The following is a 24,409-nucleotide window of genomic DNA, read 5'->3' on the forward strand; positions in this document are numbered from 1 at the left end:
AATATTAGTAAGGATATTTAGTCTCACATTAGTTAAGGAGTAGGAGAACCAATGACTCGTAAATTTGTCGGATCATCTTTACCCTCAATAATACCTTTCAGAACTCATGAGCTTTGAAAGGCCAAAATCATGCTGTGAGCCCACCAAAAGATAAAATCATGAGTATGCTCATAGTTCAAAATAATAATTTCTATTTATCACGTGTATATATATATATATATATATATATATATATATATATATATTCTGAATCATCTAATATATATTTTTATTTGAAAAGATCACAGGTCGAATTTCCAGAGAGGCTCTGACAATAACTAAGATTAGCTCCAAATTACTAATATGTTATATAACTAAATTCCACCTTAATAACACTAAAATTCGTTGTTGCGCGACGATGCCGTGTATTTTATTTATACACGACAGAAAGAGACGGTGACAGTAATTATAAAGAGCATCTCTGTTCTTTCACGCACCCCCACACCGTGGATGTTTTCGCAGTACATCTGCGCCCGTGTTGGCTTTGGCAGTTTGCGTTGGCCCTTTGCTTGTCTGCTTGCAGTGTGGCTTTTGCCCTTTTGTGAGGGGTCGCCGAGGAGGACGAGATGGGACTCCCAGAGGCCAAGGAATCCATCCGTGCCCTTGCCCTTGCCCTTGCCCTTGCTGTTGCTGCTTCTGTCGCTTGGCGACCACCACCACTGCTGCTTCTCTGCTGCTATAGCAACAGCTCCAACAATAACAACAATCATAACAGCGTGACCTCGCTTTTCTTATATACCTCTCCTCTTCCGCGACGAAAAGAAGGAAAGCCTCGTTGAATATGGCAGCGACATCTGTGGCTTTCCGTGCCTGCCCGCGCTCGTGTTGTCAACTCCAATCCTGAGGCCATAGAGCGCTAAAGTGGCCCCTCGAGGTCTGCGGAAATACAACGAGCCAGAGAAGAAGAGAACTCTGCCTTGCTGCGCGATTTCTTACCGCTTGTTATTTTCTCCTCTCTCTTCTCTTTTTCTTTTCTGGGGTTAACCGGGTGAAGTTTCAATAAAAGGGAAAAAAAAGGAAGACGGATTAAAATATCCGTGATCTTTGCTGAAGTTGGAGTTCGCTTCTGATGTTTTTGGTTCCATCAGGGTTCCTGTTTGGATTTTGTTGATTCGCATTAACCCGAGAGGGCAAGTTTTAGGGGAAAGGCGGCTCCTTTTAAGGATTGGCAGAAAAAAAAGGTGGTTTCTTCAAGGATTTGGGCAGGAGGATGTTTCTTCTTGTTGGCCTTGGGCACTGGTCTCGGAACCGGGCTAAAGATTTCATCCGATAGCTCGCTGTTTGCATTTGTGGGTCTCGCGGGCTTTGGATTTGGTAATAAGCTGGAATTAGGAAGCTGAACTTATGCTATGATTTGTTTGCCTGGGATGGTCATTGGGTGGGGGATTAGTGCAAACATGTTGGCTGCGGCAAAAAGGTCGTGACCGAGAAGGACACGAGAGGAAGGGCAGAATTTGGAGTGGGAAGGCGAGCATGGGGAGGAAAGCTCTTCTCTTTTGGACGCTTTGCTTGGTGCCGATGGACTTCCTCTGTTCGTCTTCCGCAACACTCTCACCTTCTGGTATAAATTATGAAGGTCAGTAACACTCCCGTTAGTTCCCTCGTTTCTTCTCTGTTTGATCTCGAACTTAAACAACGACAACAGCTGGTACGCTTAACCATTATTGTGCTCCTATCACGGTGTCAGCTTGAGCCCTTACCAAGGATCCTCTGCTCTTACATGTTCAAATCTGTTGTAAGCTTTGGAAGATGGGATGTTACTCGGAACCTGCCATTTCCTCTTGTCGCCCTGAGTGTTTACACATCACGTTTTCTTTCCTTCGTGTTCTCAAATTCTATTATTGTGGCATCTGAATCTCCCCGGATCTGTGATTTTGTGCAACAAACTCTCATTGACAGAGATAATATCCTGATCTTCCCTCCCTACCTCTTCGTTGTGCCACTGGTGTTCAATCACTTCTATACAGCAGCATTATAAAGTAACTGTAGATATAAAATGCGATTGATCACTACTAAGGCGCATGTTCTATCTAGTTATAGTTTTCTTTCCGTTTCTCTGACGTTTGATTTTGTCATCTGCCAATTCAGTGGTTGCATTGATGGCTATAAAAATGGAACTACATGACCCTTACAATGTTTTGGAAAATTGGGATGTCAACTCAGTAGATCCATGTAGTTGGAGGATGGTTACCTGCTCTGCAGATGGATACGTTTCTGCCCTGTAAGACTAAGTGCCACATTTTGCAGCACCAAACTGCTTTTCTTGTTGTTGCATCACTTAGTCATATACCATCGTTGTTTCTTGTTGTTTGCTACTTTCTTCTGACAGGGGACTACCCAGCCAAAGCTTGTCTGGCATGTTATCACCTGGGATAGGAAATCTTACAAATCTTCAGTCTATGTAAGTGGCCAAACACTATTTGTATTGGTTATTGAAGTTTAAGCTGTATTATCAAAGTTAAATTATATCAACACAGATAGTTAACAAATGATATTACAGGTCTGCTTGTACATTTTTACCATGAAGGATTCGTTCCTTCAATTAGCTGGCTACTTTTATATGGATGTTGTTATTTTTATGAAATATTTAATGAACACAAAATCTGGTACTCATTCCTGTAGGCTGCTTCAAAATAATGCTATATCTGGACCTATTCCTGCTGAGATTGGCAAACTGGAGAAACTCCAAATGCTGGACTTATCCAACAATCAGTTCAGAGGCACTATTCCTAGGTCACTTGGGGACCTCAAGAACCTGAATTATCTGTATGATTTATACAATATTCATAGTTTGTGGTTCTTAAAAAATAGAATTTACGTCACTCCATCAATATTTTGGATCTAGAGGCTTATGATCTTTGTTTTTTTTTTTTTTTTTTTTCTTCACAGGCGACTAAACAACAACAGTCTATCTGGACCTTGCCCCGATACATTGTCCAACATTATAGGCCTCACTCTTGTGTATATCTTTTCACCTGTAACTCAATTCAATTCAAAATGTAGACCCTGAGTATTCACTGTTATACATGCCCCTTGAAATTTATAATGCAATTTTAATGGTTAATAATACTTACAGGGATCTTTCTTATAACAATCTGAGTGGTTCCTTACCAAAAATATCTGCGAGAACTTTTAAGTAAGCTGTCAATTTTTTTTGTCTTTTCTCTCTACTTTGTTGCGCTTAGTGGATTAGCCAACATTTAAGCAATGAACTCTTACATATAGTTCCTTTTCGAGTTTTCAACCAGCATTATTGGAAACCCTCAAATGTGTAGATCTGTCTCAAAGAGTAAGTGTTCTTCTGTATCACTCGATCCACTTTCATATCCGCCAGATGATCTAAAGGGTAAGCTTTAATTCTGAGGTTCCTCATGCTGGAGAGTTTCTAGTCTCATGTATGACGAGAATACTGAAAACACTTAGGTAATCTTTCAAGTTCCAATGACTGCTCTAATTAGTAGGCATCTTGGATTTCTCAGTTCAATCACAGCTTGGAGGATCAAAGAGCCGGTGTACTGCTGTCATAGTTGGTGCCAGTGTTGGTTCTGTCAGTTTGCTAGTTACCGTCATTGGCTTGCTTCTTTGGTGGCGGCATAGACTCAAGCAGCATATATTTTTTGATGTAAATGGTAAGGATTTAGTATTCTTTTAAGTTACTCATATATTTTTTGCATCCATCTTCCATTATTCTACCATTTTAAGGAATGGATGACTGACAAATTTTAGCATTTCATGTACCATATCAAACATTTGCTGTGCTGATTAAGATACTGTATATTTATCTATCTCTTTGACTTTGACACTGAGACCAGATTCTTGTCATATAATTATGCTGCTTTTGGCACATTGATGAACCATCCTGGACATTGGTAACTAGTTCATGTTATGCTTGGAAAACTTCATCTAGTCAACTTACAAGTCATTTCTGTACCTTAGACACATCTTGAACAATCAGATATTTCAATTATCAAGCATAATAATTGTCTGTTGTGAGTGATTGTCTACAGTGACCATGTCTCCAACCACATCCATGGAAAGGGTAATTTGCCTCTAGCCTCATCTATGAGAAGACTTTCTACTTAGACCTGCTCACCATTCTTAGTACTAGGTCTACTGTGATACTAATTGTCACAATCCAACCTGATCGAAAAATCACTGATAGGCCAGAGACCAAGTGGTTCAAAATGTCTATGCCCAAGTTAATGATAGCAAACCCATTTAGTCCTACATACCAACACAGATTTTGTTACCTTCTAACGTCAGACTAAATGAGAGTATCGCCGGGTTCCCTATCTTGATTATCCATGTAGCTGGATTGATTTATCAACACTCAGATTGCTTGTACAGAGTAAAATTTGAGCAATTCATTAAATATTCAGAAAAATATTTTTTTTTAGATCAGAAGATGAGGAACTAATCTATGTAAACATTCCAATGATTCATTTCTCAGGACTCTCAGCATATCTTGGCTGGCTTTCTAATTTGTCATTCAGGATGTTATTTGAAAACTTCTTGTGTGAATTTGTGGCTTTTAATAGCTATACAGCCACAGTTGGTAAGTTGGTTTTGTATGTTCATGTACACTCTTAAGACAATTTTTCTTTTGCAGATCAATGTGATTCAGAAGTGTGCTGGGGGCACTTGAAGTGGTATTCATTTAAGGAGCTTCGAATTGCCACCGACAACTTCAACTCCAAAAATATTCTTGGAAAAGGAGGGTATGGTATTGTTTACAAAGGTTGCTTGTGTGATGGCTCCATAGTAGCTGTTAAACGTTTAAGAGACTATAACACCATTAGAGGCATTCAATTCCAAACTGAGGTTGAAATGATAAGCTTGGCAGTTCATTGTCATCTACTTAGGCTTTGTGGATACTGCACGACAGAGAATGAGAGGCTCCTGGTCTATCCTTACATGGCCAATGGTAGTGTAGCTTCTCAATTGAGAGGTGAGTGTCCTACATGATTTGCAAGAACTAAAGAAAATTATGAAGTTGTAGGATACTTATCAGATTCATTCTTATCCATTAGCAACTACTGACTATTCATATATTGATAATCAATATCCCGAAAACACAAGAAATTTTGAACATCTAACATTCTTTTTCAGTGGTCTTCCTTGGTGACTGAGGTAAACGTAACATTACACGCCAATCTTATCAGTGTTCTCTTATGAGTTCTGTCATGATAATGACATTTATTTAAAATAATATCTGCATCCTTTATGAGAAGATACTGGAAATTGCCAACATGGGTTGCATCTTAATGCTACCAAAAAGGTCAATTGAAAATATAAATGTTTCTTATAGATTAATGCCCCATCTAATTATGGTATGATATAATATATGGCTTTGATTCCTGTGAATTTCTTTTTACAGTTAAATGGTGCCTTTTCATGTTGTTCCAACTTCCAAGACCTTCTAGACTATTTCTCTTGCTGCCTTTCTTCCTAGGGATTTTGCCCTTCTGTTCACACGCACCTCTGATCTAACTGCAGAAAAGTTCATCCCATGATAACTTAAACCTAGTGATAAGATGTAGAAAGTCCATTTTGTAGTATGACTGCTGGTTACATAAATTAGAACATTTAGCAAACTGTTTGAATATCTGCCTTCTCATTGTTATTAATTTCTGACAGAACATATTCATGGTAGGCCAGTTTTAGACTGGTCAAGACGAAAAAAAATAGCTTTGGGGACGGCCCGGGGATTATTTTATCTGCATGAGCAGTGTGATCCAAAAATCATACATCGCGATGTAAAAGCTGCCAATATTCTTCTTGATGAAGATTTTGAAGCAGTGGTTGGAGATTTCGGGTTGGCAAAACTTTTGGATCATCAGGAGTCACATGTCACAACAGCTGTTCGTGGAACCGTGGGGCATATTGCGCCAGAGTATCTTTCGACAGGCCAGTCATCAGAAAAGACTGATGTCTTTGGATTTGGTATACTATTACTCGAGTTGATTACTGGTCAGAAAGCATTGGATTTTGGAAGACTTGCAAACCAGAAGGGTGTAATGCTTGACTGGGTAAGTTATCTGTCTGCTACAAGTCGATTCTAGTATGTCAATATGCAATTGTCTAATTTTGACTTTAAAAAAAAAGGAAAAAGAGAAGCTCAATTGATGCGTGTGAATGTAGCTAGAGTAGCTCATGACAAAAATGCAAAAAACTTCTTACCCTTTTTGTTTGGTGTCTCAATTTAAGGCCCAATCTAAATCAAAATGACTGAAAGGAAGAACCGATTGTTTATGTTTGGGCAAATTTATGCCGACTAGCCATTTGAGAATGATTCCTGCACTTTACTGTTCATATTGAGTCAATAAAAGCCAAAGTTCCAAGTGGGACCTGAATGAATGGTCTTAAATGGTAATGCTGAGTGACATAATCCACAATATAGTTCTGTCCTATGTTATCTGATTCACAAATCTTCCCGATGCTCCAAGACATAAGAGTGTCATGTGAGACCTTTGGCTTGCTGTACACTGCAAAAGATCACATGTATAAGATACTATTGTGTGTTGACTGAGATAAACTAAATGCTATGTGCTCCTCGGAAATTAGAGGCGTTGCATTGAACATAGTTCGGAACAATTTTTTTATCCTCTACAGATCTAATATTAGTGAGCTTTGTGCACCAGACCATCTTTTCTATTTTCTGTGCTTGTCCTAGTTCGGTTTAGAATTTTGTTTCGACAAGTTACCATAAATTTGTCTCCTTTATAAGAATGTGGTTTCACCTTTTTTTTTTTTTTAATTTGATTCATGAAGAATAGGAAAACTCAAGATTGATGTCAATAGGCTATAACCTTCAGTAGGACCAGCTGTACATCTTCTGAAGCAAATGTACAATTTAGGTTGCTCGGTTAGAGATGCTAGTGCAATTCGCTTAACCGTCGTATTTTCTTCTTTCTTGGGCATTTGCAGGTAAAGAAACTCCATCAGGAGAATAGACTGAATACAATGGTGGACAAAGACCTTAAAAACAACTATGACAGGGTCGAGCTTGAAGAAATGGTTCAAGTGGCTCTTCTTTGCACACAATTTCACCCTTCTCACCGCCCAAAGATGTCAGAGGTGGTGAGAATGTTGGAAGGTGATGGCCTTGTCGAATCATGGGATGCCTTGCAGAAGATGGACACCCCAAAATGCCGATCCCTGGAGCGACAATCTCCCAAGTACGTGGACTTCATGGAGGATTCGTCAGTGGTGTTAGAAGCGATCGAACTTTCAGGCCCCAGGTGAGCATGATAACGTCGTTGATTGTAAGTAAATTCGTGAATTATTTGGGAACTTGGAAACGGAAGCCAAGTTGTTCCCTCCTATTTTTAGTCGGAGAACCTTTGTGTGCCATGCATTTATTTGTGCAAATGAAGAGAGGTTTGTATATGCAAAAAATATTAGAAGAACGGGGGACAGTTCGAATATAAATGTGTCTATGGTGCTCACGGTGGTTTAAGCCCCGCATTGCCGGTCAAACCATCCATCCATCTTCATGTCGACAGTCCATCTTATATTCGAAATAAATAGATGAATGAGTGATAAATTGAATTCGCATTACATCTCCCCGTGCAACCAAGACATCACAGACATCATCCCGTAATCCAACATACCATGAATTGTCACTTCGTAGCAAATATCACCTGTATCATAGGCCACCACTTGTTGCAGAAGACACCGCATGATTGCATCCTCAGATTCTGCATGGAGCACAAAAGCCGCAACTTGGGGGTAAAGTTATTCACTATATCATCAGGAGTACATCGAGTGATCACCAGCTTCACACGCGATGCATCATCCGTCAAACAAGCACCTTCACGGTTTCCAGGGCCTATCGGAGAACTGCAACCGATTGATTACTTATCCATATGCAAGATGATGTTTACTCTTGGATTGGAGGTCGTGTTAGATGTTATTCCGTCAGGTTCTTTTTTGTGCTCACGCAGCTATGCACTTCTATGGTCACGTTGTATTTCATCGATGCCCTAGAATTCATTACCATACCATATTTAGCCATGACTAGATGCTATTATGCCAGTCAATATCAAAATGTTATACAATTTATATTTTTTAAAAAAATATATTAATATTTCTAAAATTACAAAAGTAAAACATCTAGTTTTATTTATCATAACATTATTGATTTTACCAATGAAATATAAATATAAAAAGTAAAAATATAATTTTAATGTTTCAGTTGGTAGTAGTGAGCAACATCAGTGGTGATGGCGGATGGCGACGTTGGTAGGGGCTGTGGGTGAAGACAGTGACGACGAGAGGTAAGGGTCATTTTGCATTTGCATTAATATCGATGCAATTGTCGAGCAGCCCTTTCGTCACTCGGCAAGTGCATCGATGTAGATGTAGAGCTATGAAAGGGTTACTCGACAACTATGTCGATAATAGGTACGATGATGTACTAAGTATCAAATTTCGGGACCCATATTTTCCTATCGTTGTTGGATACATTCGACGGGAGCTTGATAATCACTTGCCTGCTATCCTTCCAAAGCTTCCCTTCTCAGTCAGTGACAATCACGATGAATAGAACTTCTCCAACAAGCCCCCCATCTCCCCTTTTCCATGCCCATGTCAAAACTAATGCGGTAGCGAGGGGAGCAGCATGAGCTCCAATGACCCCAACTTCAGGTCGAACGATCCGCTCAACGGGTCAATGGGGAGACGACCACCATCTTTGCTATAGATATCGCAACAACCACCACCATCTACATCGACACTAATGTAGTCATCGAGCGACACAAGGGCCACTAATACAAATGTCAATCAACCCTTTCATCACTCGACAACTCTGTAGACGCCGACACAAATGCAGAGCGACGCCACTCGACAACTACGTCAACATCGACATAGATGCAAAGCACTCGACAACTACGTAGGCGTTGATGTAGAGCGACGAAAGGATCACTCGGCAACAACGTCAACATCAACACAGATGTAAAACGACCATCAACTCTCATCACTACTCACATCCACAATCACCACCTGCAACCCTCAATAGCGTCATTGTTCGCACTACTAACTGAAACATTAAAATTATTTTTTTATTTTTTATTTTCGTTAGTAAAACTAATGATATTATAATAAATAAACTTAGATATTTTACTTTTGTAACTATATGAATATCAATATAATTTTTTTAAATATAAAAATCGAGATACTAAAGATAACTAACTATAAAAGATAATATGTAATTAACTCACTCTAGGATGACACTTGATTATTATTAACAAAATTACTACTATATTTGTAGGATCCTTGACACTATGAATTACATATTCATCGGAACCTTGGATTGAAGCAAAATATCTTCGATTGAAGCAGAGAAATATAACACAACCTTCGATTGTTTGGAACAAAGTGCCAAAGTGATGCTCTGCATTGACTCGTCAACGTGTTGTCTCATATTTCAACACAATTAGCTAGCAAAGAATTTTGCCTAAGAAAAGTCTTGAGCAACTCAAGATCCGCTTAAGAAACACAACATATATATAAAAAAAATGGAACACATGATGCAGCCAAAACAAGCAAACTATGCTCAAAAACGATCTTAGAAGATTAAGCAAATGCACTGCCTACCAAAACCATAAAAAACAGAGCCCTTCTGGAATTGTAGTGGTGAACCACACAAATGAGAAAATGAGCTAACATAGGCATATTCTCAATCACAATCATGGAAGTGGAAAGCCCAATTCACCAATTTACACCGATGAGGTAAACAGAAGAATCAACAACAGAGTGGAGTTTCACGCCAACAGAACAATCAGTCTGCCCACTTCCATGGTTCCAAGGTAGTATTATATACTATAACAATTTGCATACCATGCTTTACAGGCTCCAATTACATGGCATCATCACATGCATCTGGGAAAGTAGTTTTGACCCACATAACCTCCAGCAATTGCCCTTCTAACATTTGTCTCAAACAATTTAGGGTTGTCACGTAGAACTGCAGCTGCATCATGGTTTAATGGGTCCTCATCGTTGGGTTGCTGCGCATTGTGGCATGCAAATAAGACAGACAGCCTTGGTTATATACTAACAAACACTGACACAATTTCTTTTCGTGAAGTATAAGGAAAAATGTTATTCAAAGTAGTAAGAAATCAAAATACTAAAATAACAAACATCTAAAAGGCCACTTATCATTTTTGTCCTGACTAATAATTTCATAATCAATAAAAAATTCCAAAAATAAACTATATGATTTTACTGAATATCAGCTAGACATGTCATATCAGATGACATAAGATAAATAACCAACGTCTTGTCATGGCAAAAGGAGAAATGTTTTTTAGAAGGAAAAAACACCTCGAAGCTGGATAAATAACGAACAATCCAAACTTTGGATGCCAAATAACGAACAATCAACCATTCATGATTTAGTATTATGTAAAGATTACTATACGTCTAGGTTTATAAGATTTGTGTGTGAAAAACAAGAGCATTACTAAACACCAGCAATTTTAAATTTAATGATTAACATTGCATGTATTATAATTTGAGCTCTTAATGCCAAAATTATATTTTTGCACCGTCTACTTCTGTTACATATGGAACTAGATGACGACAACCACAAAAGTCATAATAATTGCAATTTTGGGTTTGCAAGTTTGAAATTAGCTAGACATGACTACACCAAACTTATTTCACAAAGAGAGAATGTCAAAGAAGATGAATAAACCAAGTTCCAAAAGGAAGCTCCCTAATCCAGTAGCAATAGAAACATAACGGACCTTAGCCAAGGTGAAGGCATAAACCAAAGCTCTATATTTGCTATAGAACTTTGGCTTTTGAAAAGTAAAGTGATTTTACAAGTGTATCTACGATGCCTAGCTACACAAAGTAGATGAAAAATGTTATGTTCCCCACGTTATATCGACCCATATCCACATGGTAGAAATCAATCTCAGGACAACCATTACAAATAATGACAGTTATGCCACAGGTTTAACAACCAATATATAAGAACCTCGACAGAAATAGTTACTAGCATAATTAAAGCTTGATATTGCAAAAAAAAAAAAAAATAACTTTAAATAATATATTAAACTTTCAAAAAGTGTGAATGAATCTCAACTATGAGCAGTAGATAAAGATATTGGTGGTCAACAAAAAAGACTGTTTTCCCTCGCTACATCCACAAAAAAACCAACTGAAGATAGGTAAACACACATATTAAATAAACAAGGAAATCTTTCAGATAATTTATTAATTAGACAGTATGAGAAATTTGGTAGAGCCAGTAAGCTAAAAGAGTACCATGAAAAGAAGAATTAAGCCGTAAATAACAGTGTTTATGTTGAGCACAGGCTTCCAATCTTCACGCAGGATATTAAGGCAGACATTTCCCTCTAAGTCAATATTAGGATGGTAAACCTGGTAAAAACAAAGATATATGTCATGCAATCAAAAAGGCAAATTTTCATTCAATACTGCCAAAAATCAAAGCCAGTTATACCTTGGTCTTGCATTTGACCTTTGGTGGTTCATGAGGATAAGAAGGAGATACATGAAAGGTAAAATGAAATGTACCACCTCTATAAGAAACAATAAGCAGAACATTGTTAGATAGAGCACATAAAGAATCACCAGAAGAACAAGATAACATACAACAAAAGAAGAAACTACTAGAAATGAAAGTTCTATACAGAGAATTTAGAAGAACCTAAGCATCATTGCCAGAGGACATGTAAAAATTATAAGAATAAGAGTACATAAGTAACCACAAGAAATTATGCAAATGACAAGAATTTTAAAATGAATGAATGTATTCAAACTAAAAGTTAAAAAAATTATACAAGTTAATTTGTAAAACAACAAACAAATATCATGTCAAGCCAGCGATAACATTCATGTTAGATAAGTTCTGCTGAACAGTTTATATGAGTGTATCCAAGAGAAGGAGATAATTGATGGACAATTACTCACTGATAGTATCCTTCATCAGGTCTTATGCTGATTTCAAAGTTCAACAGATCATCCTTCCCATTTGGAAATGATATGATAGCGCTTTTAGGCAGATTAAGCTCACTAATATCTGAAAAGTAGAAGTAGCAACTACTGAGTAAAAGCCCCTAATCCTACTACGGGACAGAACAATTCAAATTAAAGAGATGCATAAGTTAAAATATCATGCTAAATATCTATAATATTTGATATATAAATTTCAGAACAGTCAATTTGATTTCATAACAAGAACGTATCATCCAACACATCACAAATATTTATTTACATAACTAATTCAAGCTATAATTAAAAACCAACAGATACAATAAAAGAACAAATTATTTCTCAGCAGAATTCACGAGAGAGAGAGAGAGAGAGAGAGAGAGAGAGAGAGAGAGAAAACAATACAATGACTAGAGATTTGCTACAACAGAGTGGCTACATCTATTGAAATGTAGCACAGATGCGGCCAGAAGTCAACTAGCTTGAGTTGTTGATCAGAACTGGAATGGAAGAGATTGAGATAGATTTGATTAGTTGTTTAGATTAATTTGCTTTGATTTTGTTAGCAGGTCACTTGTATCAGGGGCCCCAAAACTTTATCAATTGCAAAACAAAACAAATCATATAGTTAATACGACTGCAAGATATTAAACAATACTAGAACAAAAGAAATTGCACAAAAATGTAGAGGTTTACATTTACTAATTAATAGCTGATGAGATGAGATATGGTAGTACCCACATAACACATAATAGCACCTTAATACTTTACCAAACACAAGAATGGTTTAAGCACAATGCAGAAAGAAAGAAATCTACTACAGAGAGATTTGGTTTTGAGAGTAATCATTAGTTGGATTAAATATTATTTAAACTAAATTCTTAAAATTCCTGCAGAAAAGTTAGCCAAGATGACTTCAGCATGTAAAGATGTGTTTCCAGTTCACAAAAAGCCTTTGCCACCAAAGGAGATATACTAACAAGGGACCTTTTGTCCTAAAAGAGAATTATTAGTTCATAGAAAAAATAACAATAGAAAAATAATCTAACTTCGCAGGTCACACTTTTTGAGACTAAGTGATCTATGATAACAAAAGAAAAATCCCATCTTATTGATTAACTAGCAAAGAGTGTGGCACAGATTCTTCAATGTGCAGAAAACTCTGAATATGTTCCTTTAGAATGCATAAAAGAGAACATGAAAACTCTTGTACCTGTTCTTCCATGGAAAATTGCACAAAATGAGCAAAAATTTAAAGGACAGTGACTTTTTTATCACCAAACTTCCAAGTCATAAATTTGAAAAATATACTTAAAAAACAAGTTATTTAAAAGAAGCTAATATGCCATAAACAACTCAGGCCACCTTCAAAGGTGAAACTGCAGTTATAGTATCTGTCAGAACAAATGGCCAATAATATGTTCCAACATGAGATAGTGTAAATACACATATGCTCTAGATCCAACACATTTGTTTTAAGACCAAATCTTAACATCAGCATACACCATAACCATGAAAGCTTTGCACATCAATGAATTCAATAAAGAAGAACCAAAAAAATCAGGTCCATCAATTCAACTCAACATCATCTGATGCCATTAAGAGTGAACCACGAAAAACTTCCAGTTTGAAGATTTTGAACCATACAAAAAAATTCCATTTTTAAGTTGAAAACATAACATAGAAGATATCCAGCTTTGTCAGTAGTGAATGTAAATAGTCAAAGACAAAGTATATATCAGGTCAAAATAAGAGAGAAGCCTAAAACAAGTACATTTGGGCTAGGTGGTCATGACTTTAATAAGCTCTTGGGATTAAGGGTAATTTTCCTGAGTCAGAGAAATATATTTGAGTTTATTGATCCACATGCCTTAGGTAAATCATAAAATCAATTACATATCTTTCCCTAAAATCAATTACATTAGTATGGTAAATATATAAGTTAAACTTCTACCCATTTGAGATAAATATGGAGAAGCAAAATCTTTTAATGGCAAGGACCTTCTATGTAGCAACACTATAGGTTTTGTTATCTAACCAGGAATCAGAATATCAACATTGAAATTTGTCACAACCTAATAGTGGATTTCAACTTTAGAACGGAGCACTGATAGATAATACGCATAAATACTTGAATTTTGAGAAAGAAAAAACTGGTTCAGTTTACGAAGTCCGTACTGGAAAGCGCCCAATGACATTTAGAGAAAGAAAAAAACCACAAAAGAAGTCAAAATGACTCTAAACACCACTTCAATTTAGACAGACCTTTGTGAAGACGCAATTCTCCAGCACTTTGTTTCTTTACAGGAGTGCTTCCATTGGAATTTGCTGCATCCTCCCGCTTTTGGTCCTTAATTTTGAAAAGTTTTATCATTGCTCTGCAGTTAGATATAGAAAGAAACAATCAGAAGAAATAAAAGCATTTTCGAAAATAAGATCCAGTAGAAATCAGAAATGCAATGAGCTCCATAAATATCTTTAGAGCTTACAAAAACAGCATAGGCCAAATGAAGATGAAAAAATCCATGTTCACTTTTACTTCCATGACTATATAAGATTAAAAACGTGAAAATGCAGAATTCTACATTCGTCAGGGCTTCAAATCATTGCTTTATATAACCACATATCCTTACCGTGGTGATGGTTCAACAAAGGTTTTGAAACATGGTTTTTTACTTTCAGATTTTAGGTTTAGACACTTTCAATGGCTTTCAAAGTCCAACAGTTGGTGCAGTTCAGGAAGCAGATTTGCTAGTTTAGAATCTTTAGACTTGGGCAAAAGAATAATGGTCTGTAAAAAATTCTAAACAGAAATAGAAACATAAAACGGTTAACACAAACATTTAAAATTCTAAATGCGATGATTTAGATAATTTTTTATTTGGATTTAGAATGTTTCTTGCAATGCAGAAACTAAAACAAAAAACAAGAAGGCATTACAGAACAATGCTCATGTAATTTGGCTTCTACACTATTAGTTGCCGTTCCAGAAGGTAGTAGAAGCTACTTACACTTACAAAATTGATATTAGGTTTTCGTTCACTAAGGAAATGAAATAGAGACTTATAGAACCAATAAAATGGCAACTCAAACTGCAGGCAATTTGTCCATTAAGTAGTCTGTTTTCACCAGAAGAGTTAGAACAGTTGAGACCTTCAACTGATTTCTCAGTTAGAATATAAGAACATTTGTATTTAGTACACTGATACTATATTTGGTAAAATTAATAATTAGATGCATAGAATACGGATCTCAAAACAAATCGACCTTTCCCTTCGACATCTTAACATTGACCACATGCTTTTTGAAGTAGATAAAAAGTGGCAAAGGTTCAGTTGAAGTTTCAGATTCTGCTCTTTGATCAAATGTATTATAGAGAACTGCCAAACTCCTTAAACACCTAAACCATTGTTTTTACAGCATCTGATGTGATAAAGTTTACCGATAAGGTAACTAAAAGTTAGTCACATAACCACAGTTTCTCCTTTGATACCTGAAAAGTGGAAAGTTTGTCTACTGAGACCATATATAAATCTGATACCATTATGCTTATCAAGACATTTTCAACCAGCACAAGCTGGCTAATTAAAGAAACCTTTAAAAAGTGTCTCCTACTAGGTGTTGCAGATCACTGAGTTTGTCTTCCTCTGGGTTAAGTCCAGAAAAAGCAAAAAATGAGAGTCATAAAGAATCAATGATAAAGCATGCGTGATGTTTCCTTTTATATGCTGAGTTTGTCTTCCTCTGGGTTAAAAAGTGTCACCTACTAGGTGTTTCCTTTTATATGCTGGATGTTTAATCAAAAGCCTCGCTGTACTATAGAGTTACTAAGATCGAGACAAATAAAGTCTCAATCATAAAAGACTATTTTTTTCAATATTTTAGCACAAGATCTCCTCATGATCAACCGGATACAGATAAAGAACTTTGTCCATATTAAGAACATCCTGATTTTGGCCGTTAATCTAACTAAGATATTCTTCATCAGGTAACCAAATAGTTGCAACAGAATTTAATAGTCAAAACCTATTGAAAATGATGCTTGTACATATAATTTACATATAAATACAAGGGCATATTGACTTCAGATGAGCGAGAGATAAGATGCCAGGGAATTACAATGCATGGATAAATACAAGGGCGTAAGACAACGACAGTCTTGAGACGAAACATGAGTTATTGTACGTCCATAAACCTAAGAATTTATGGGAAAGAAAAATACGAAGAAAAAAATAAAAAGAAAGGAAGGAAAAATAAGAATGATTAGCCGTTTATATAATGAACATAACACGAACCAAAACTAACTGGTGCAGAAAATTTTTTTTTCGAATTAAACAAAAATTCACAACCTCACACCCTATCTTCCCTCTCCTCCCTTCCCGATCACAAACTGAGAAGGTAAAAATAAAATAAAACAGGCGATCTTTTCATACGATGCATCTACTATTACCCATAGCAGCGAACGAACAAGAAATTAGATGTTTTCCCTTATTTTCTCTTATCCCTACCATCAATCATCGTCATCGTCATCGAGAAGAGAGAGAGCGATGAGGGGGGATCGGTGGGTGTACCTGGAAAGGGGACGTCGAAGAGGTGATGACAGACGGTGACCGCGATACACGAAGAAAACAACAAGAATTTACAAGAGAACGCCGCCCTTTGCCCTATTAATGATCGGAAAAGAAAAGACAGCTAGGAAGGATAAAAAAAACAGAGGCAACATGTATTGGGTCGTGGCCGGATGGACGTGACTCCGCTCGATGCGCCAGTCGATGCTCGCCACGTCCCTTTGGTCCCTCGTAACGTAAGTTCAAGTCGTCGTTACAAGGAGGGAGAAAAAGAAATAAAAACAAAGTAGTCCGTACACCAATCGCTCCTCCACCGGCTTCTGGCATGTGAATGCAACAACGTACACCAATCGCTCGGCCACCACACTGATGGGGTCATGGGGCACGAAGTTCTGGCAGTTGGAGGCATCGATGAGGTTAGTCGGTGCTTCTATGATCCCGTGGGGCCTGCTGGCTCCGATCTGCTGGATCAGCTCCACCACTGTCTTTTAATATAAGGTTGTTCTGTCACAGTAGCGTAAGCTCTCCAATGCTAGCTCGTCGGTGCTTCTAAGATCCCCTTGGGCCTGCTGGCTCCGATCTGCTGGGCCTGCTCCACCACTGCCGTAGTTGAATATAAGGTTGTTGTGTCACACTAGCGTAAGCGCTCCACGACCTCTGGGGCGGCCTTCTCCATCTCCACGACGACAATCATGTTGGGTGGTACCGGACTCTTTATTTAAACAAAAAAAGCTCTTTTCCCTCTTTTTTTTTTTCCCCTTTTCCCATGGTCCTACCGGGGATGAGTCGGCTCGGGTACGACCGGAGAAGTGCGTTCCCTAACCACCAAGAAACTGGAGAAAAGATTATTTACAGATCATCTTTCCCTTCATCAAAGTTCACACTATTGACAAACACGCAACTGAAACAAAACAAAATTGGAACGGTCTCCACACATGGACTAGAGTCAGAGAAGTCGGAAAAGCCCACCAGATCAACCCTGACAAGAACGACATTCACAATGAAAAACATCAAAAATAAACTTAGTCTTCTTCAGGTTGAGCTACACAAAATTTATCCATGATATGGAGAGCGCCAACATCATAACCTAAATTTTCGATGTATGAACCACCCACCAGCTGCCTAATATTCCAAGCAGGTTCAGCTTCGTGTCCCCTTGTTCAACCGTGGCTAAGCACAAGAACTTGTAATCTTCTACTTTAACGTTCTTCCGGTGAAAAACCTGTGGTACATGCCCTCAAAATAATCAAAAAATAGTACAGGTACTATGGATAATGTTTAACGAGTTGGTAGGAACGTAAGCCTAGGTCTGTAAAGCCCATAAAAAGGTGATGCAATCAACAGAGTTGTAAGAAGCAAGATTTTAAACAAACATATTTTCCAATTCACTTATAACATTTTACAAAAACATTAAGCAATGTGCGGGACTTGATAATTAACATGGACAAGTCTCACCTTTGATTTGTACCATCCAATACTTCGGTTAAGATCTCTTTCATGCAACTGCAAGATTTTAAGGTCTTATTGTAAGACAGATGCGAACTAGCCAGATAATAACAGAAGCAAATAGCAACAGAGAAGTTGAGCATTTGATCTATTATGTAGAATCAGAACAGCAAATTGTTATCTTCATAACTGCAACATTGATCATCAACTGGACTCCCTATTAATAAAGATGTAATCATCTTTATATATATATATATATATATATATATATATATATATATATATATATATATAGAGAGAGAGAGAGAGAGAGAGAGAGAGAGAGAAGCTCTTTGTTCCACAATGTGTAAGTACCAACAGTAACGAGGCTCCTGTTGGATACAAAAGAAAGACCTTTACTGCTGAGAAAGTAGTCACCTCGACAAAAAAAAAATGAACAAGCTAAAATTTGTAATCTCATGTCGTAGTTAAATCCTGTGTCACTATGCTGACCTGCTTAGTAATTCTTGGATTGCAAAATTGAAATAAAAAATTGGAATCAGTCAACAGTAATATAATTGTGATTAAAGAAACCAAAATCAGTTAAAAAAATTAATATAAATAAAAAAACAAATTTGAAATATTTTTTAAAAAATATAAAAATAAAAAATAAAAACTGTCTTAAAACACCTCATTGCTGAAGCACATGGTAGCCTACTCCTATAATCCATACATGTTAGCGATCTGCATAAAATTAATATACCAGAAAAAGGCAATAAATCACAGGCACATTTCATATGAAAAAAATAATATAAGAATAAAGAAATGTACATATAACCCAAGATACAACACATCTAGATATATACAATATATGATTATAGTATATACTTGTTGGTAATATATAGCTGTATACTATATCGTATGGACTGCAATTTCACCCAATACAGCCAGTATATAGCTCGGCCACTACCCGAAACTCAAACCAACCAATTTGGAGCAAAATCAGGCCGGTATAACATGTATCGACCGATACACTCACTATACTTCAACCACTACCAATCGTGATGGTCCAATTTCAATTGGTACCATGCGCCAAGGATCAAATTTGACCGTTGGTCCAATTCTACGGGTTATTTAACACCCCTCTTGGCTGCCTCCTCTCCCCATCTCTTTCAGTAACTCTCTTTTTCACTCTCATTTTTCTCTCTCTCACTCTTAATCTCACTACGCACCTTCTTTCGCTCTTTCGATTTCAAGTTGCGATCAATGGAGATCGATTTGAATAAAAGTGGCTTCAAATCTTGAGGTCAAGTGGAACTTGTCTTCTCTCTGTGTTTTTTCATCATTTTATGTAGTTAGCCAATGATTATTGGTAATTATTGATTGATTAGGGATTAATGACTAATTAAGACCTAGTTAGAGGTATTCTAGCATAAAGAGCATAAATTGATCATGTTTCATTTTTTTGCATGAATCAATAGCTTTAGCTACTATGTTTAATGACTAATTAGAGACTTATTCATGCATGTCTAGATAGATTAAGTGTGATTGATTGTCATCTAATTAGAGGCAATTAAGGAAATTAAGCTCATTGTAACATGTTTCAACTTCTTACATTATTTAAGAGATCATCCTACTATGTATTACAGCTAATTAGAGGCTTATTCTTGCATGATTAGGAACATTAATCTTCTATAAGGCCTAATTATGGTTGTTTTCTTACATTTAGGTATGGTTAAGGGATAATTTAGGATTAGTTACAGCATGCTTATTCTTACTTGATTATGAAATCATCGATAGGTTACGGGTTTACTCTTCCATTTACCTGTGATTAATTGCTAACTTAAGCTAATTAAGGTCTTTTTTTCTGGTACATACCAGTTCCGCCATGAACCAGTATGCATCGTCGGCACCTAATCTCATTCCTTGCTATATACCCTCTTTTTCTCTGATCCTCAACAAAGATGCACATGCGTGACAGCAAGGTTGAGGATGAGCGAGCATTAAGCAAATGGTCAGCAGGTAGCCAATGGGCAACAGGTAGAAGACAACTGCAGGTCACTGATTCCAACTGATTTTGTTTGATTCTAACAAATTTGACCATCCTTGTTGGTATGTTGATAGAATATCCAAGGGATCAAGATTATTTGGTCTGAGACGGGCCAATCACAATCTAATCAATAGATTATATTTATGGGACTACTAGGCTAAATAGCACTCTAATATCATTAATCAAACATTCAAAACCAAGTGTAGAACATTTATGGGACTACCAGGCTAATAGCTTTCTGATATCCTTAAGCATTTAAGACTGGGAAAGGAAAGAATTAGCAGAAACGTGGGGCTTTTTATTTTGGAAAGAAAGATGCTTCATTAGGAAAAATAACACAAGATAAATTGAAGTTCAATGAGTAGAAAAATCTAAAAGCGCAAGCAAGTTTTATAGCTTACAAGATTTGCTACCGCCAATTTACCAACTACCTAATACCTATGGAGGATTATCACCAGATAATATATTTATATTAGAAGTTTGTCGCAAGCCTTTAAGAAACAATATAACTAAACACAATGGCAAAGACCATAGCCTTGGAGAGGAGACAAGGAATTTGATAGAAGGGCTTTTAAAATTAATATATACATCCATACTCGTGAATAATGAGTTTACAATATCAGCAGTCAAGACTCATAAGAGGAAACAGAATTACAACAGACAACAGCTTTCCCTCTATTTACGGAAGTATCACTTGAAGCTCGACTAGCTCCTGTGTTTAATGCTATAACAACCATAGCATATTCCTTTCTTTTTTATTAAGTGGTTACTTTTTTCCGTTTGTCCTTGCCAATATTTTTCTTAGAAATTCCTCAACAAGGAAACTCAAACTTTTCATTACATAAACATCTGTCGTCTATTTATCCATCTTATCCAAACTAGTTTTCTTGTGTATTGCAACCTGTAGCCAAATATTTGCATCATGAAGCATTAAAGCTAACATAGATGTCCAAAATAATTTCTTGGGAACTTGGTGATTTATCAATATTCTAGAAACACTATCAAAAGTGGTCACTGCAGTTTTAAACTTATACAACTTCTATTTTATCAAAAGTTAATCTAAAATATAGAAATCCTGATGTTCCTCTATATACAACTTCTATTTTATCTTGTCTGTCCTAGCTCTGAAATTGTCTCAAGTAATGACAACTTCAGGGTTATTTATGGGCAAAAAAAAGAGAAAGATAAACTAGAATGTATATACATTCTAGTGTGTGGACTGATAATATGATAACATAATAATACGTCCTTTTTTTTTCTCCATAAGAATGCTTCTTGAAATAATTTAAACAAATTGTCACCAACCTATAAGATCAAAGTATAAGTATATTATCTTATAAAAAATAACAGCATTAAGATAACTGTTTTAGCTGTGGAAGTTTGAAAATCCAATCAAAATCAGAATGAATGGCATAACTCTTTGAAGTTCAGGTTTAAAAGAACAAATAGGACATGCTCATCAAATGATATATGTCCAGAAACAGGAAAACAAGGTAGGAAGCATCCAACTGACCTGCTCAATGAACATATAAACTGAAAAAGGGTTAGGCCTTGTGCTAAACAGAAGAAGTGCAACATTGATGGCAAGAGTAAGAGGATGCCTCCATCCCAACAACAATGTTATAACCAGAACAGCAGGAAGCTGAAATTTCCTCACGAGAACCCAGAAGGTATGCAGCTCATCTTTCAGATATCCTGCACGTACTCCAAAGTCTTCTTGTTCATCTGCAGAATCTGATTTTAAGTAGACTAACTTGAACAAATACTTTCCTTGGAATGACTAAAGTTAGCTTGTGTGATCAAATCAATTGAATGTCAGCATACCATCCAAGGCATATGCTGTACATGAATGGTGACTAATCATTCCATCGACAATCATGAATCCAAGCACACACCCAGTTAACTTCTTTCCTGGAAGAGCATCAAACTGCAAGGTGTTAATCCATGGACCTTTGTGTCTGACTTCTAGAGATACAGTCATAAAACTAAACCTGGATGTGAAATATTTATTAGATTTAGTGAACCAGATAAAGGACAAAGATGTGCATTCTAACACATAATATTTTGACTAAGCCAGGAGAGTGAATCAAGATTCATAAGTAACTAACATGATAGTTTACAACACAATAAATGAAGCATAAAGAAAAAAGTTGACTATGTTGTTCATTCTATATTTATTATAATCATCTCTATGCTTCATACATGCTCTAGATGTCCTGAATTGTCTGTACTGTGATCACCTTCACGTTAGATGCATTGGCATATGAATAGGGTTCGAAACGCTACTGTATATTTCTTTTCGATGGATGGCTCAGTGAAGTTGTCTTTAGCTTGAGCATGTTTAAAAAAAAAACAAGCTATTATAGTCTGAAATAATCTCAGTTCAACGTAATATATAATTCGGTAGTACCCCATCACCTCAAATTAAGCGGAATTTAAAGGCAGGCTTAATTCGCAAGCCAGATATAAGGAATGATGACCAAAACGGTGACAAGTCAAATTCGCAAGTCAATCACCATTGCATACTTTACCAGATAAATTCAAGCCCTGGCTAGGTATCCTCCGCTTCGTAAACTCAAACAGTGGTACCGAACGACTGGGTGAAGCAGGCTGGATCCAAGATTTGCCCCAATTCTTCAACAGTCCGTATCTTCCAGGTACTGAAGAAATGCATACACAAAGACAAAGACAAGATTAACAAGACGAAGACGAAGACGACGATTCACGCATCTGGGCAGGAAGGAGGCCTCGCACAATGCAAGTAAGAAGACGAAAAGGGAGGAAAGAATAGAATAACCAACGTAATGGATGGAGAAGCACCAGATGCATATTACACACTACGACATCTTAAGGTTCACTCACATGAATCGCTCGAGGCATATATCACAAAAATCAGCAGATGCATATCACAAAAATCGCTCGAGGCGGAGAGAGAGAGAGAGAGAGAATCACTCACTTGAAGTTCTGGAGGAGAGCAACAGCAGAGAAGAGCGGGAAGGAGAGAGGACGGCATCTATTCTGCAGCTGCCCCGAAGGGGCGAGAGGAGCCGCGTCAGGCGTGCGGCCATTTCCCCCCTCTCTCTCTCTCTCTCGCTCTCCCCGTCCCGAATTCAGTTCTCGCCTCTCTGCCCTAACCCACCCTACGATGACGACTTATGCAAAGTGCGAGGAAATATGTCCTCGAAGGGCCGCAGCGTGTCCCGGCTTCTGCCTCCCCAGTCCTCCACAAGCCTCGGTGTGATCAGGGCCGTCGTGAATGTGATGGGCACTGCCCAGTAACAGCCCCACAATGGAGCGGGCCGTCCCTACAGCACGGAGGATGGAGATGTACAAGTCTTCCCAATAATTGATAATGGTGTTAATGTGTCGTGGCATGTAATAACTGAATGAAGGAGATTGTTTGTCGTTTTTTAATATCAATAATCAACTTAAAATTATTTCAGATCTTATAAAAATAGAACTTAACTGATTTAGGACTAAAAAAATTAATTAATTAACTTATTTAATAAAATTATGATATTCAAAAAGATATCTAATGAATAGAGAAATAATTTTTAAGAGTGAAATTCAAAGCTATTTAAATTATAAATAAATTAAAAATCATAAATTCTATTATAAAATGTTAGAAAAGAGTCATTGAAAGTATGATAAGACTTGAAATAAATATCTTTAAAAATAAATTTATTTTTATATCTGAAAAATCAACCATAGAATATATTTATTTATTAAGACAACTAATGAAAATACATAAAGAGAAAAAAAAGATTTTTATATATTAATATTATATATATATATATATATATATATATATATATATATATATATATATATATATATATGATGATGATGATGTAGCTACTAGTATCAGAACCATAAAAAGTATGTTTAGTAAGTTATCTATTATTATAAGATTATATCAAAAATTCACGTTAAGTTTATTTTTTTTTCATATTAATAATAGATGAACTTATGAGTCATTTACAATATAGACTTATATAGTATATGTTATTTGTTGATTATATTATTTTAATTGATGCAAGCTTAAGTGAAATTAATTATAAAATTAAGTTATAAAATTATATCAAGGATTACTTAATTATAAAATTTAGTTATAAGATTATATTAATTATAATATGACACTAAGCATTCATGTTGAATCTATATTTTTAAATAACTTGCAATTTATTTACAATATTCTCTAGTATATATTATTTGTTGATGATATTATATTAATTGATAAGAGTCTTAGCAAAATTAATTATAAATTTGAGTTACGAAGATTATCTTCAAAAATTAAATGTTTTAGATTAAGTAAAACTAATTAATAAAACTAAATTTTAATATATAGACAAAAAAA

The 24,409-nt window shown here is 36.3% G+C and overlaps 3 protein-coding genes across 8 annotated transcripts; 1 reads left to right on the forward strand and 2 right to left on the reverse strand.

Annotated features, from left to right (window-relative positions):
* Window positions 1-469: 469 nt before the first annotated feature.
* On the forward strand, window positions 470-7,470 carry LOC135641334 (protein NSP-INTERACTING KINASE 3-like). Of its 2 annotated transcripts, none has more exons than XM_065156689.1 (11): window positions 470-1,615; window positions 2,128-2,260; window positions 2,369-2,440; window positions 2,662-2,805; window positions 2,929-3,000; window positions 3,116-3,175; window positions 3,288-3,385; window positions 3,519-3,668; window positions 4,649-4,987; window positions 5,677-6,068; window positions 6,967-7,470. In XM_065156689.1, the coding sequence occupies exons 1-11, from the start codon at window positions 1,513-1,515 to the stop codon at window positions 7,282-7,284; spliced, it is 1,881 nt and encodes a 626-aa protein (XP_065012761.1). In that variant the 5' UTR covers window positions 470-1,512; the 3' UTR covers window positions 7,285-7,470. The 2 variants fall into 2 exon arrangements, with proteins under 2 accessions (XP_065012761.1, XP_065012762.1); XM_065156690.1 differs by having other exon boundaries at window positions 3,288-3,328.
* Window positions 7,471-9,644: 2,174 nt separating this feature from the next.
* Window positions 9,645-17,266, reverse strand: LOC103987333 (NEDD8-conjugating enzyme Ubc12). 2 transcript variants are annotated; one of them, XM_009405605.3, is made up of 6 exons: window positions 16,581-17,266; window positions 14,275-14,387; window positions 11,989-12,097; window positions 11,519-11,597; window positions 11,320-11,436; window positions 9,645-10,049 (listed from the first exon to the last, which is right to left on the reverse strand). In XM_009405605.3, the coding sequence occupies exons 2-6, from the start codon at window positions 14,381-14,383 to the stop codon at window positions 9,912-9,914; spliced, it is 552 nt and encodes a 183-aa protein (XP_009403880.2). In that variant the 5' UTR covers window positions 14,384-14,387; window positions 16,581-17,266; the 3' UTR covers window positions 9,645-9,911. The 2 variants fall into 2 exon arrangements, with proteins under 2 accessions (XP_009403880.2, XP_009403881.2); XM_009405606.3 differs by lacking the exon at window positions 16,581-17,266 and adding an exon at window positions 16,518-16,539.
* A 145-nt stretch (window positions 17,267-17,411) lies between these two features.
* LOC103987334 (uncharacterized) lies at window positions 17,412-23,323 on the reverse strand. Of its 4 annotated transcripts, none has more exons than XM_065157085.1 (7): window positions 23,009-23,316; window positions 22,584-22,712; window positions 21,877-21,963; window positions 21,566-21,786; window positions 18,033-18,080; window positions 17,693-17,799; window positions 17,412-17,556 (listed from the first exon to the last, which is right to left on the reverse strand). In XM_065157085.1, the coding sequence occupies exons 1-7, from the start codon at window positions 23,118-23,120 to the stop codon at window positions 17,427-17,429; spliced, it is 834 nt and encodes a 277-aa protein (XP_065013157.1). In that variant the 5' UTR covers window positions 23,121-23,316; the 3' UTR covers window positions 17,412-17,426. The 4 variants fall into 4 exon arrangements, with proteins under 4 accessions (XP_065013157.1, XP_065013159.1, XP_065013160.1 ...); XM_065157087.1 differs by having other exon boundaries at window positions 21,566-21,777; window positions 23,009-23,312; XM_065157088.1 differs by lacking the exon at window positions 18,033-18,080 and having other exon boundaries at window positions 23,009-23,323.
* Between the last annotated feature and the right edge of the window lie 1,086 nt (window positions 23,324-24,409).

The sequence above is a fragment of the Musa acuminata genome, chromosome BXJ3-6 (genome assembly GCF_036884655.1).
Source record: "Musa acuminata AAA Group cultivar baxijiao chromosome BXJ3-6, Cavendish_Baxijiao_AAA, whole genome shotgun sequence".
NCBI lineage: Eukaryota > Viridiplantae > Streptophyta > Magnoliopsida > Zingiberales > Musaceae > Musa > Musa acuminata.

What these genes read in the sequence shown, in the direction of transcription:
- LOC135641334 (XM_065156689.1), top strand. Translation starts at nt 1,513, where the DNA reads ATGGGGAGGAAAGCTCTTCTCTTTTGGACGCTTTGCTTGGTGCCGATG. An exon ending in CTTACAAATCTTCAGTCTAT is followed by an intron (nt 2,441 to 2,661) that starts GTAAGTGGCCAA and finishes TCATTCCTGTAG; the next exon opens with GCTGCTTCAAAATAATGCTA. An exon ending in ATATCTGCGAGAACTTTTAA is followed by an intron (nt 3,176 to 3,287) that starts GTAAGCTGTCAA and finishes GTTTTCAACCAG; the next exon opens with CATTATTGGAAACCCTCAAA.
- LOC103987333 (XM_009405605.3), bottom strand. Translation starts at nt 14,383, where the DNA reads ATGATAAAACTTTTCAAAATTAAGGACCAAAAGCGGGAGGATGCAGCA. An exon ending in CCTGATGAAGGATACTATCA is followed by an intron (nt 11,598 to 11,988) that starts GTGAGTAATTGT and finishes TGTTTCTTATAG; the next exon opens with AGGTGGTACATTTCATTTTA. An exon ending in GCTTAATTCTTCTTTTCATG is followed by an intron (nt 10,050 to 11,319) that starts GTACTCTTTTAG and finishes CACAATGCGCAG; the next exon opens with CAACCCAACGATGAGGACCC.
- LOC103987334 (XM_065157085.1), bottom strand. Translation starts at nt 23,120, where the DNA reads ATGGCCGCACGCCTGACGCGGCTCCTCTCGCCCCTTCGGGGCAGCTGC. An exon ending in CCAGGGCTTGAATTTATCTG is followed by an intron (nt 21,964 to 22,583) that starts GTAAAGTATGCA and finishes ATGCTCTTCCAG; the next exon opens with GAAAGAAGTTAACTGGGTGT. An exon ending in TACAGCATATGCCTTGGATG is followed by an intron (nt 21,787 to 21,876) that starts GTATGCTGACAT and finishes ACTTAAAATCAG; the next exon opens with ATTCTGCAGATGAACAAGAA.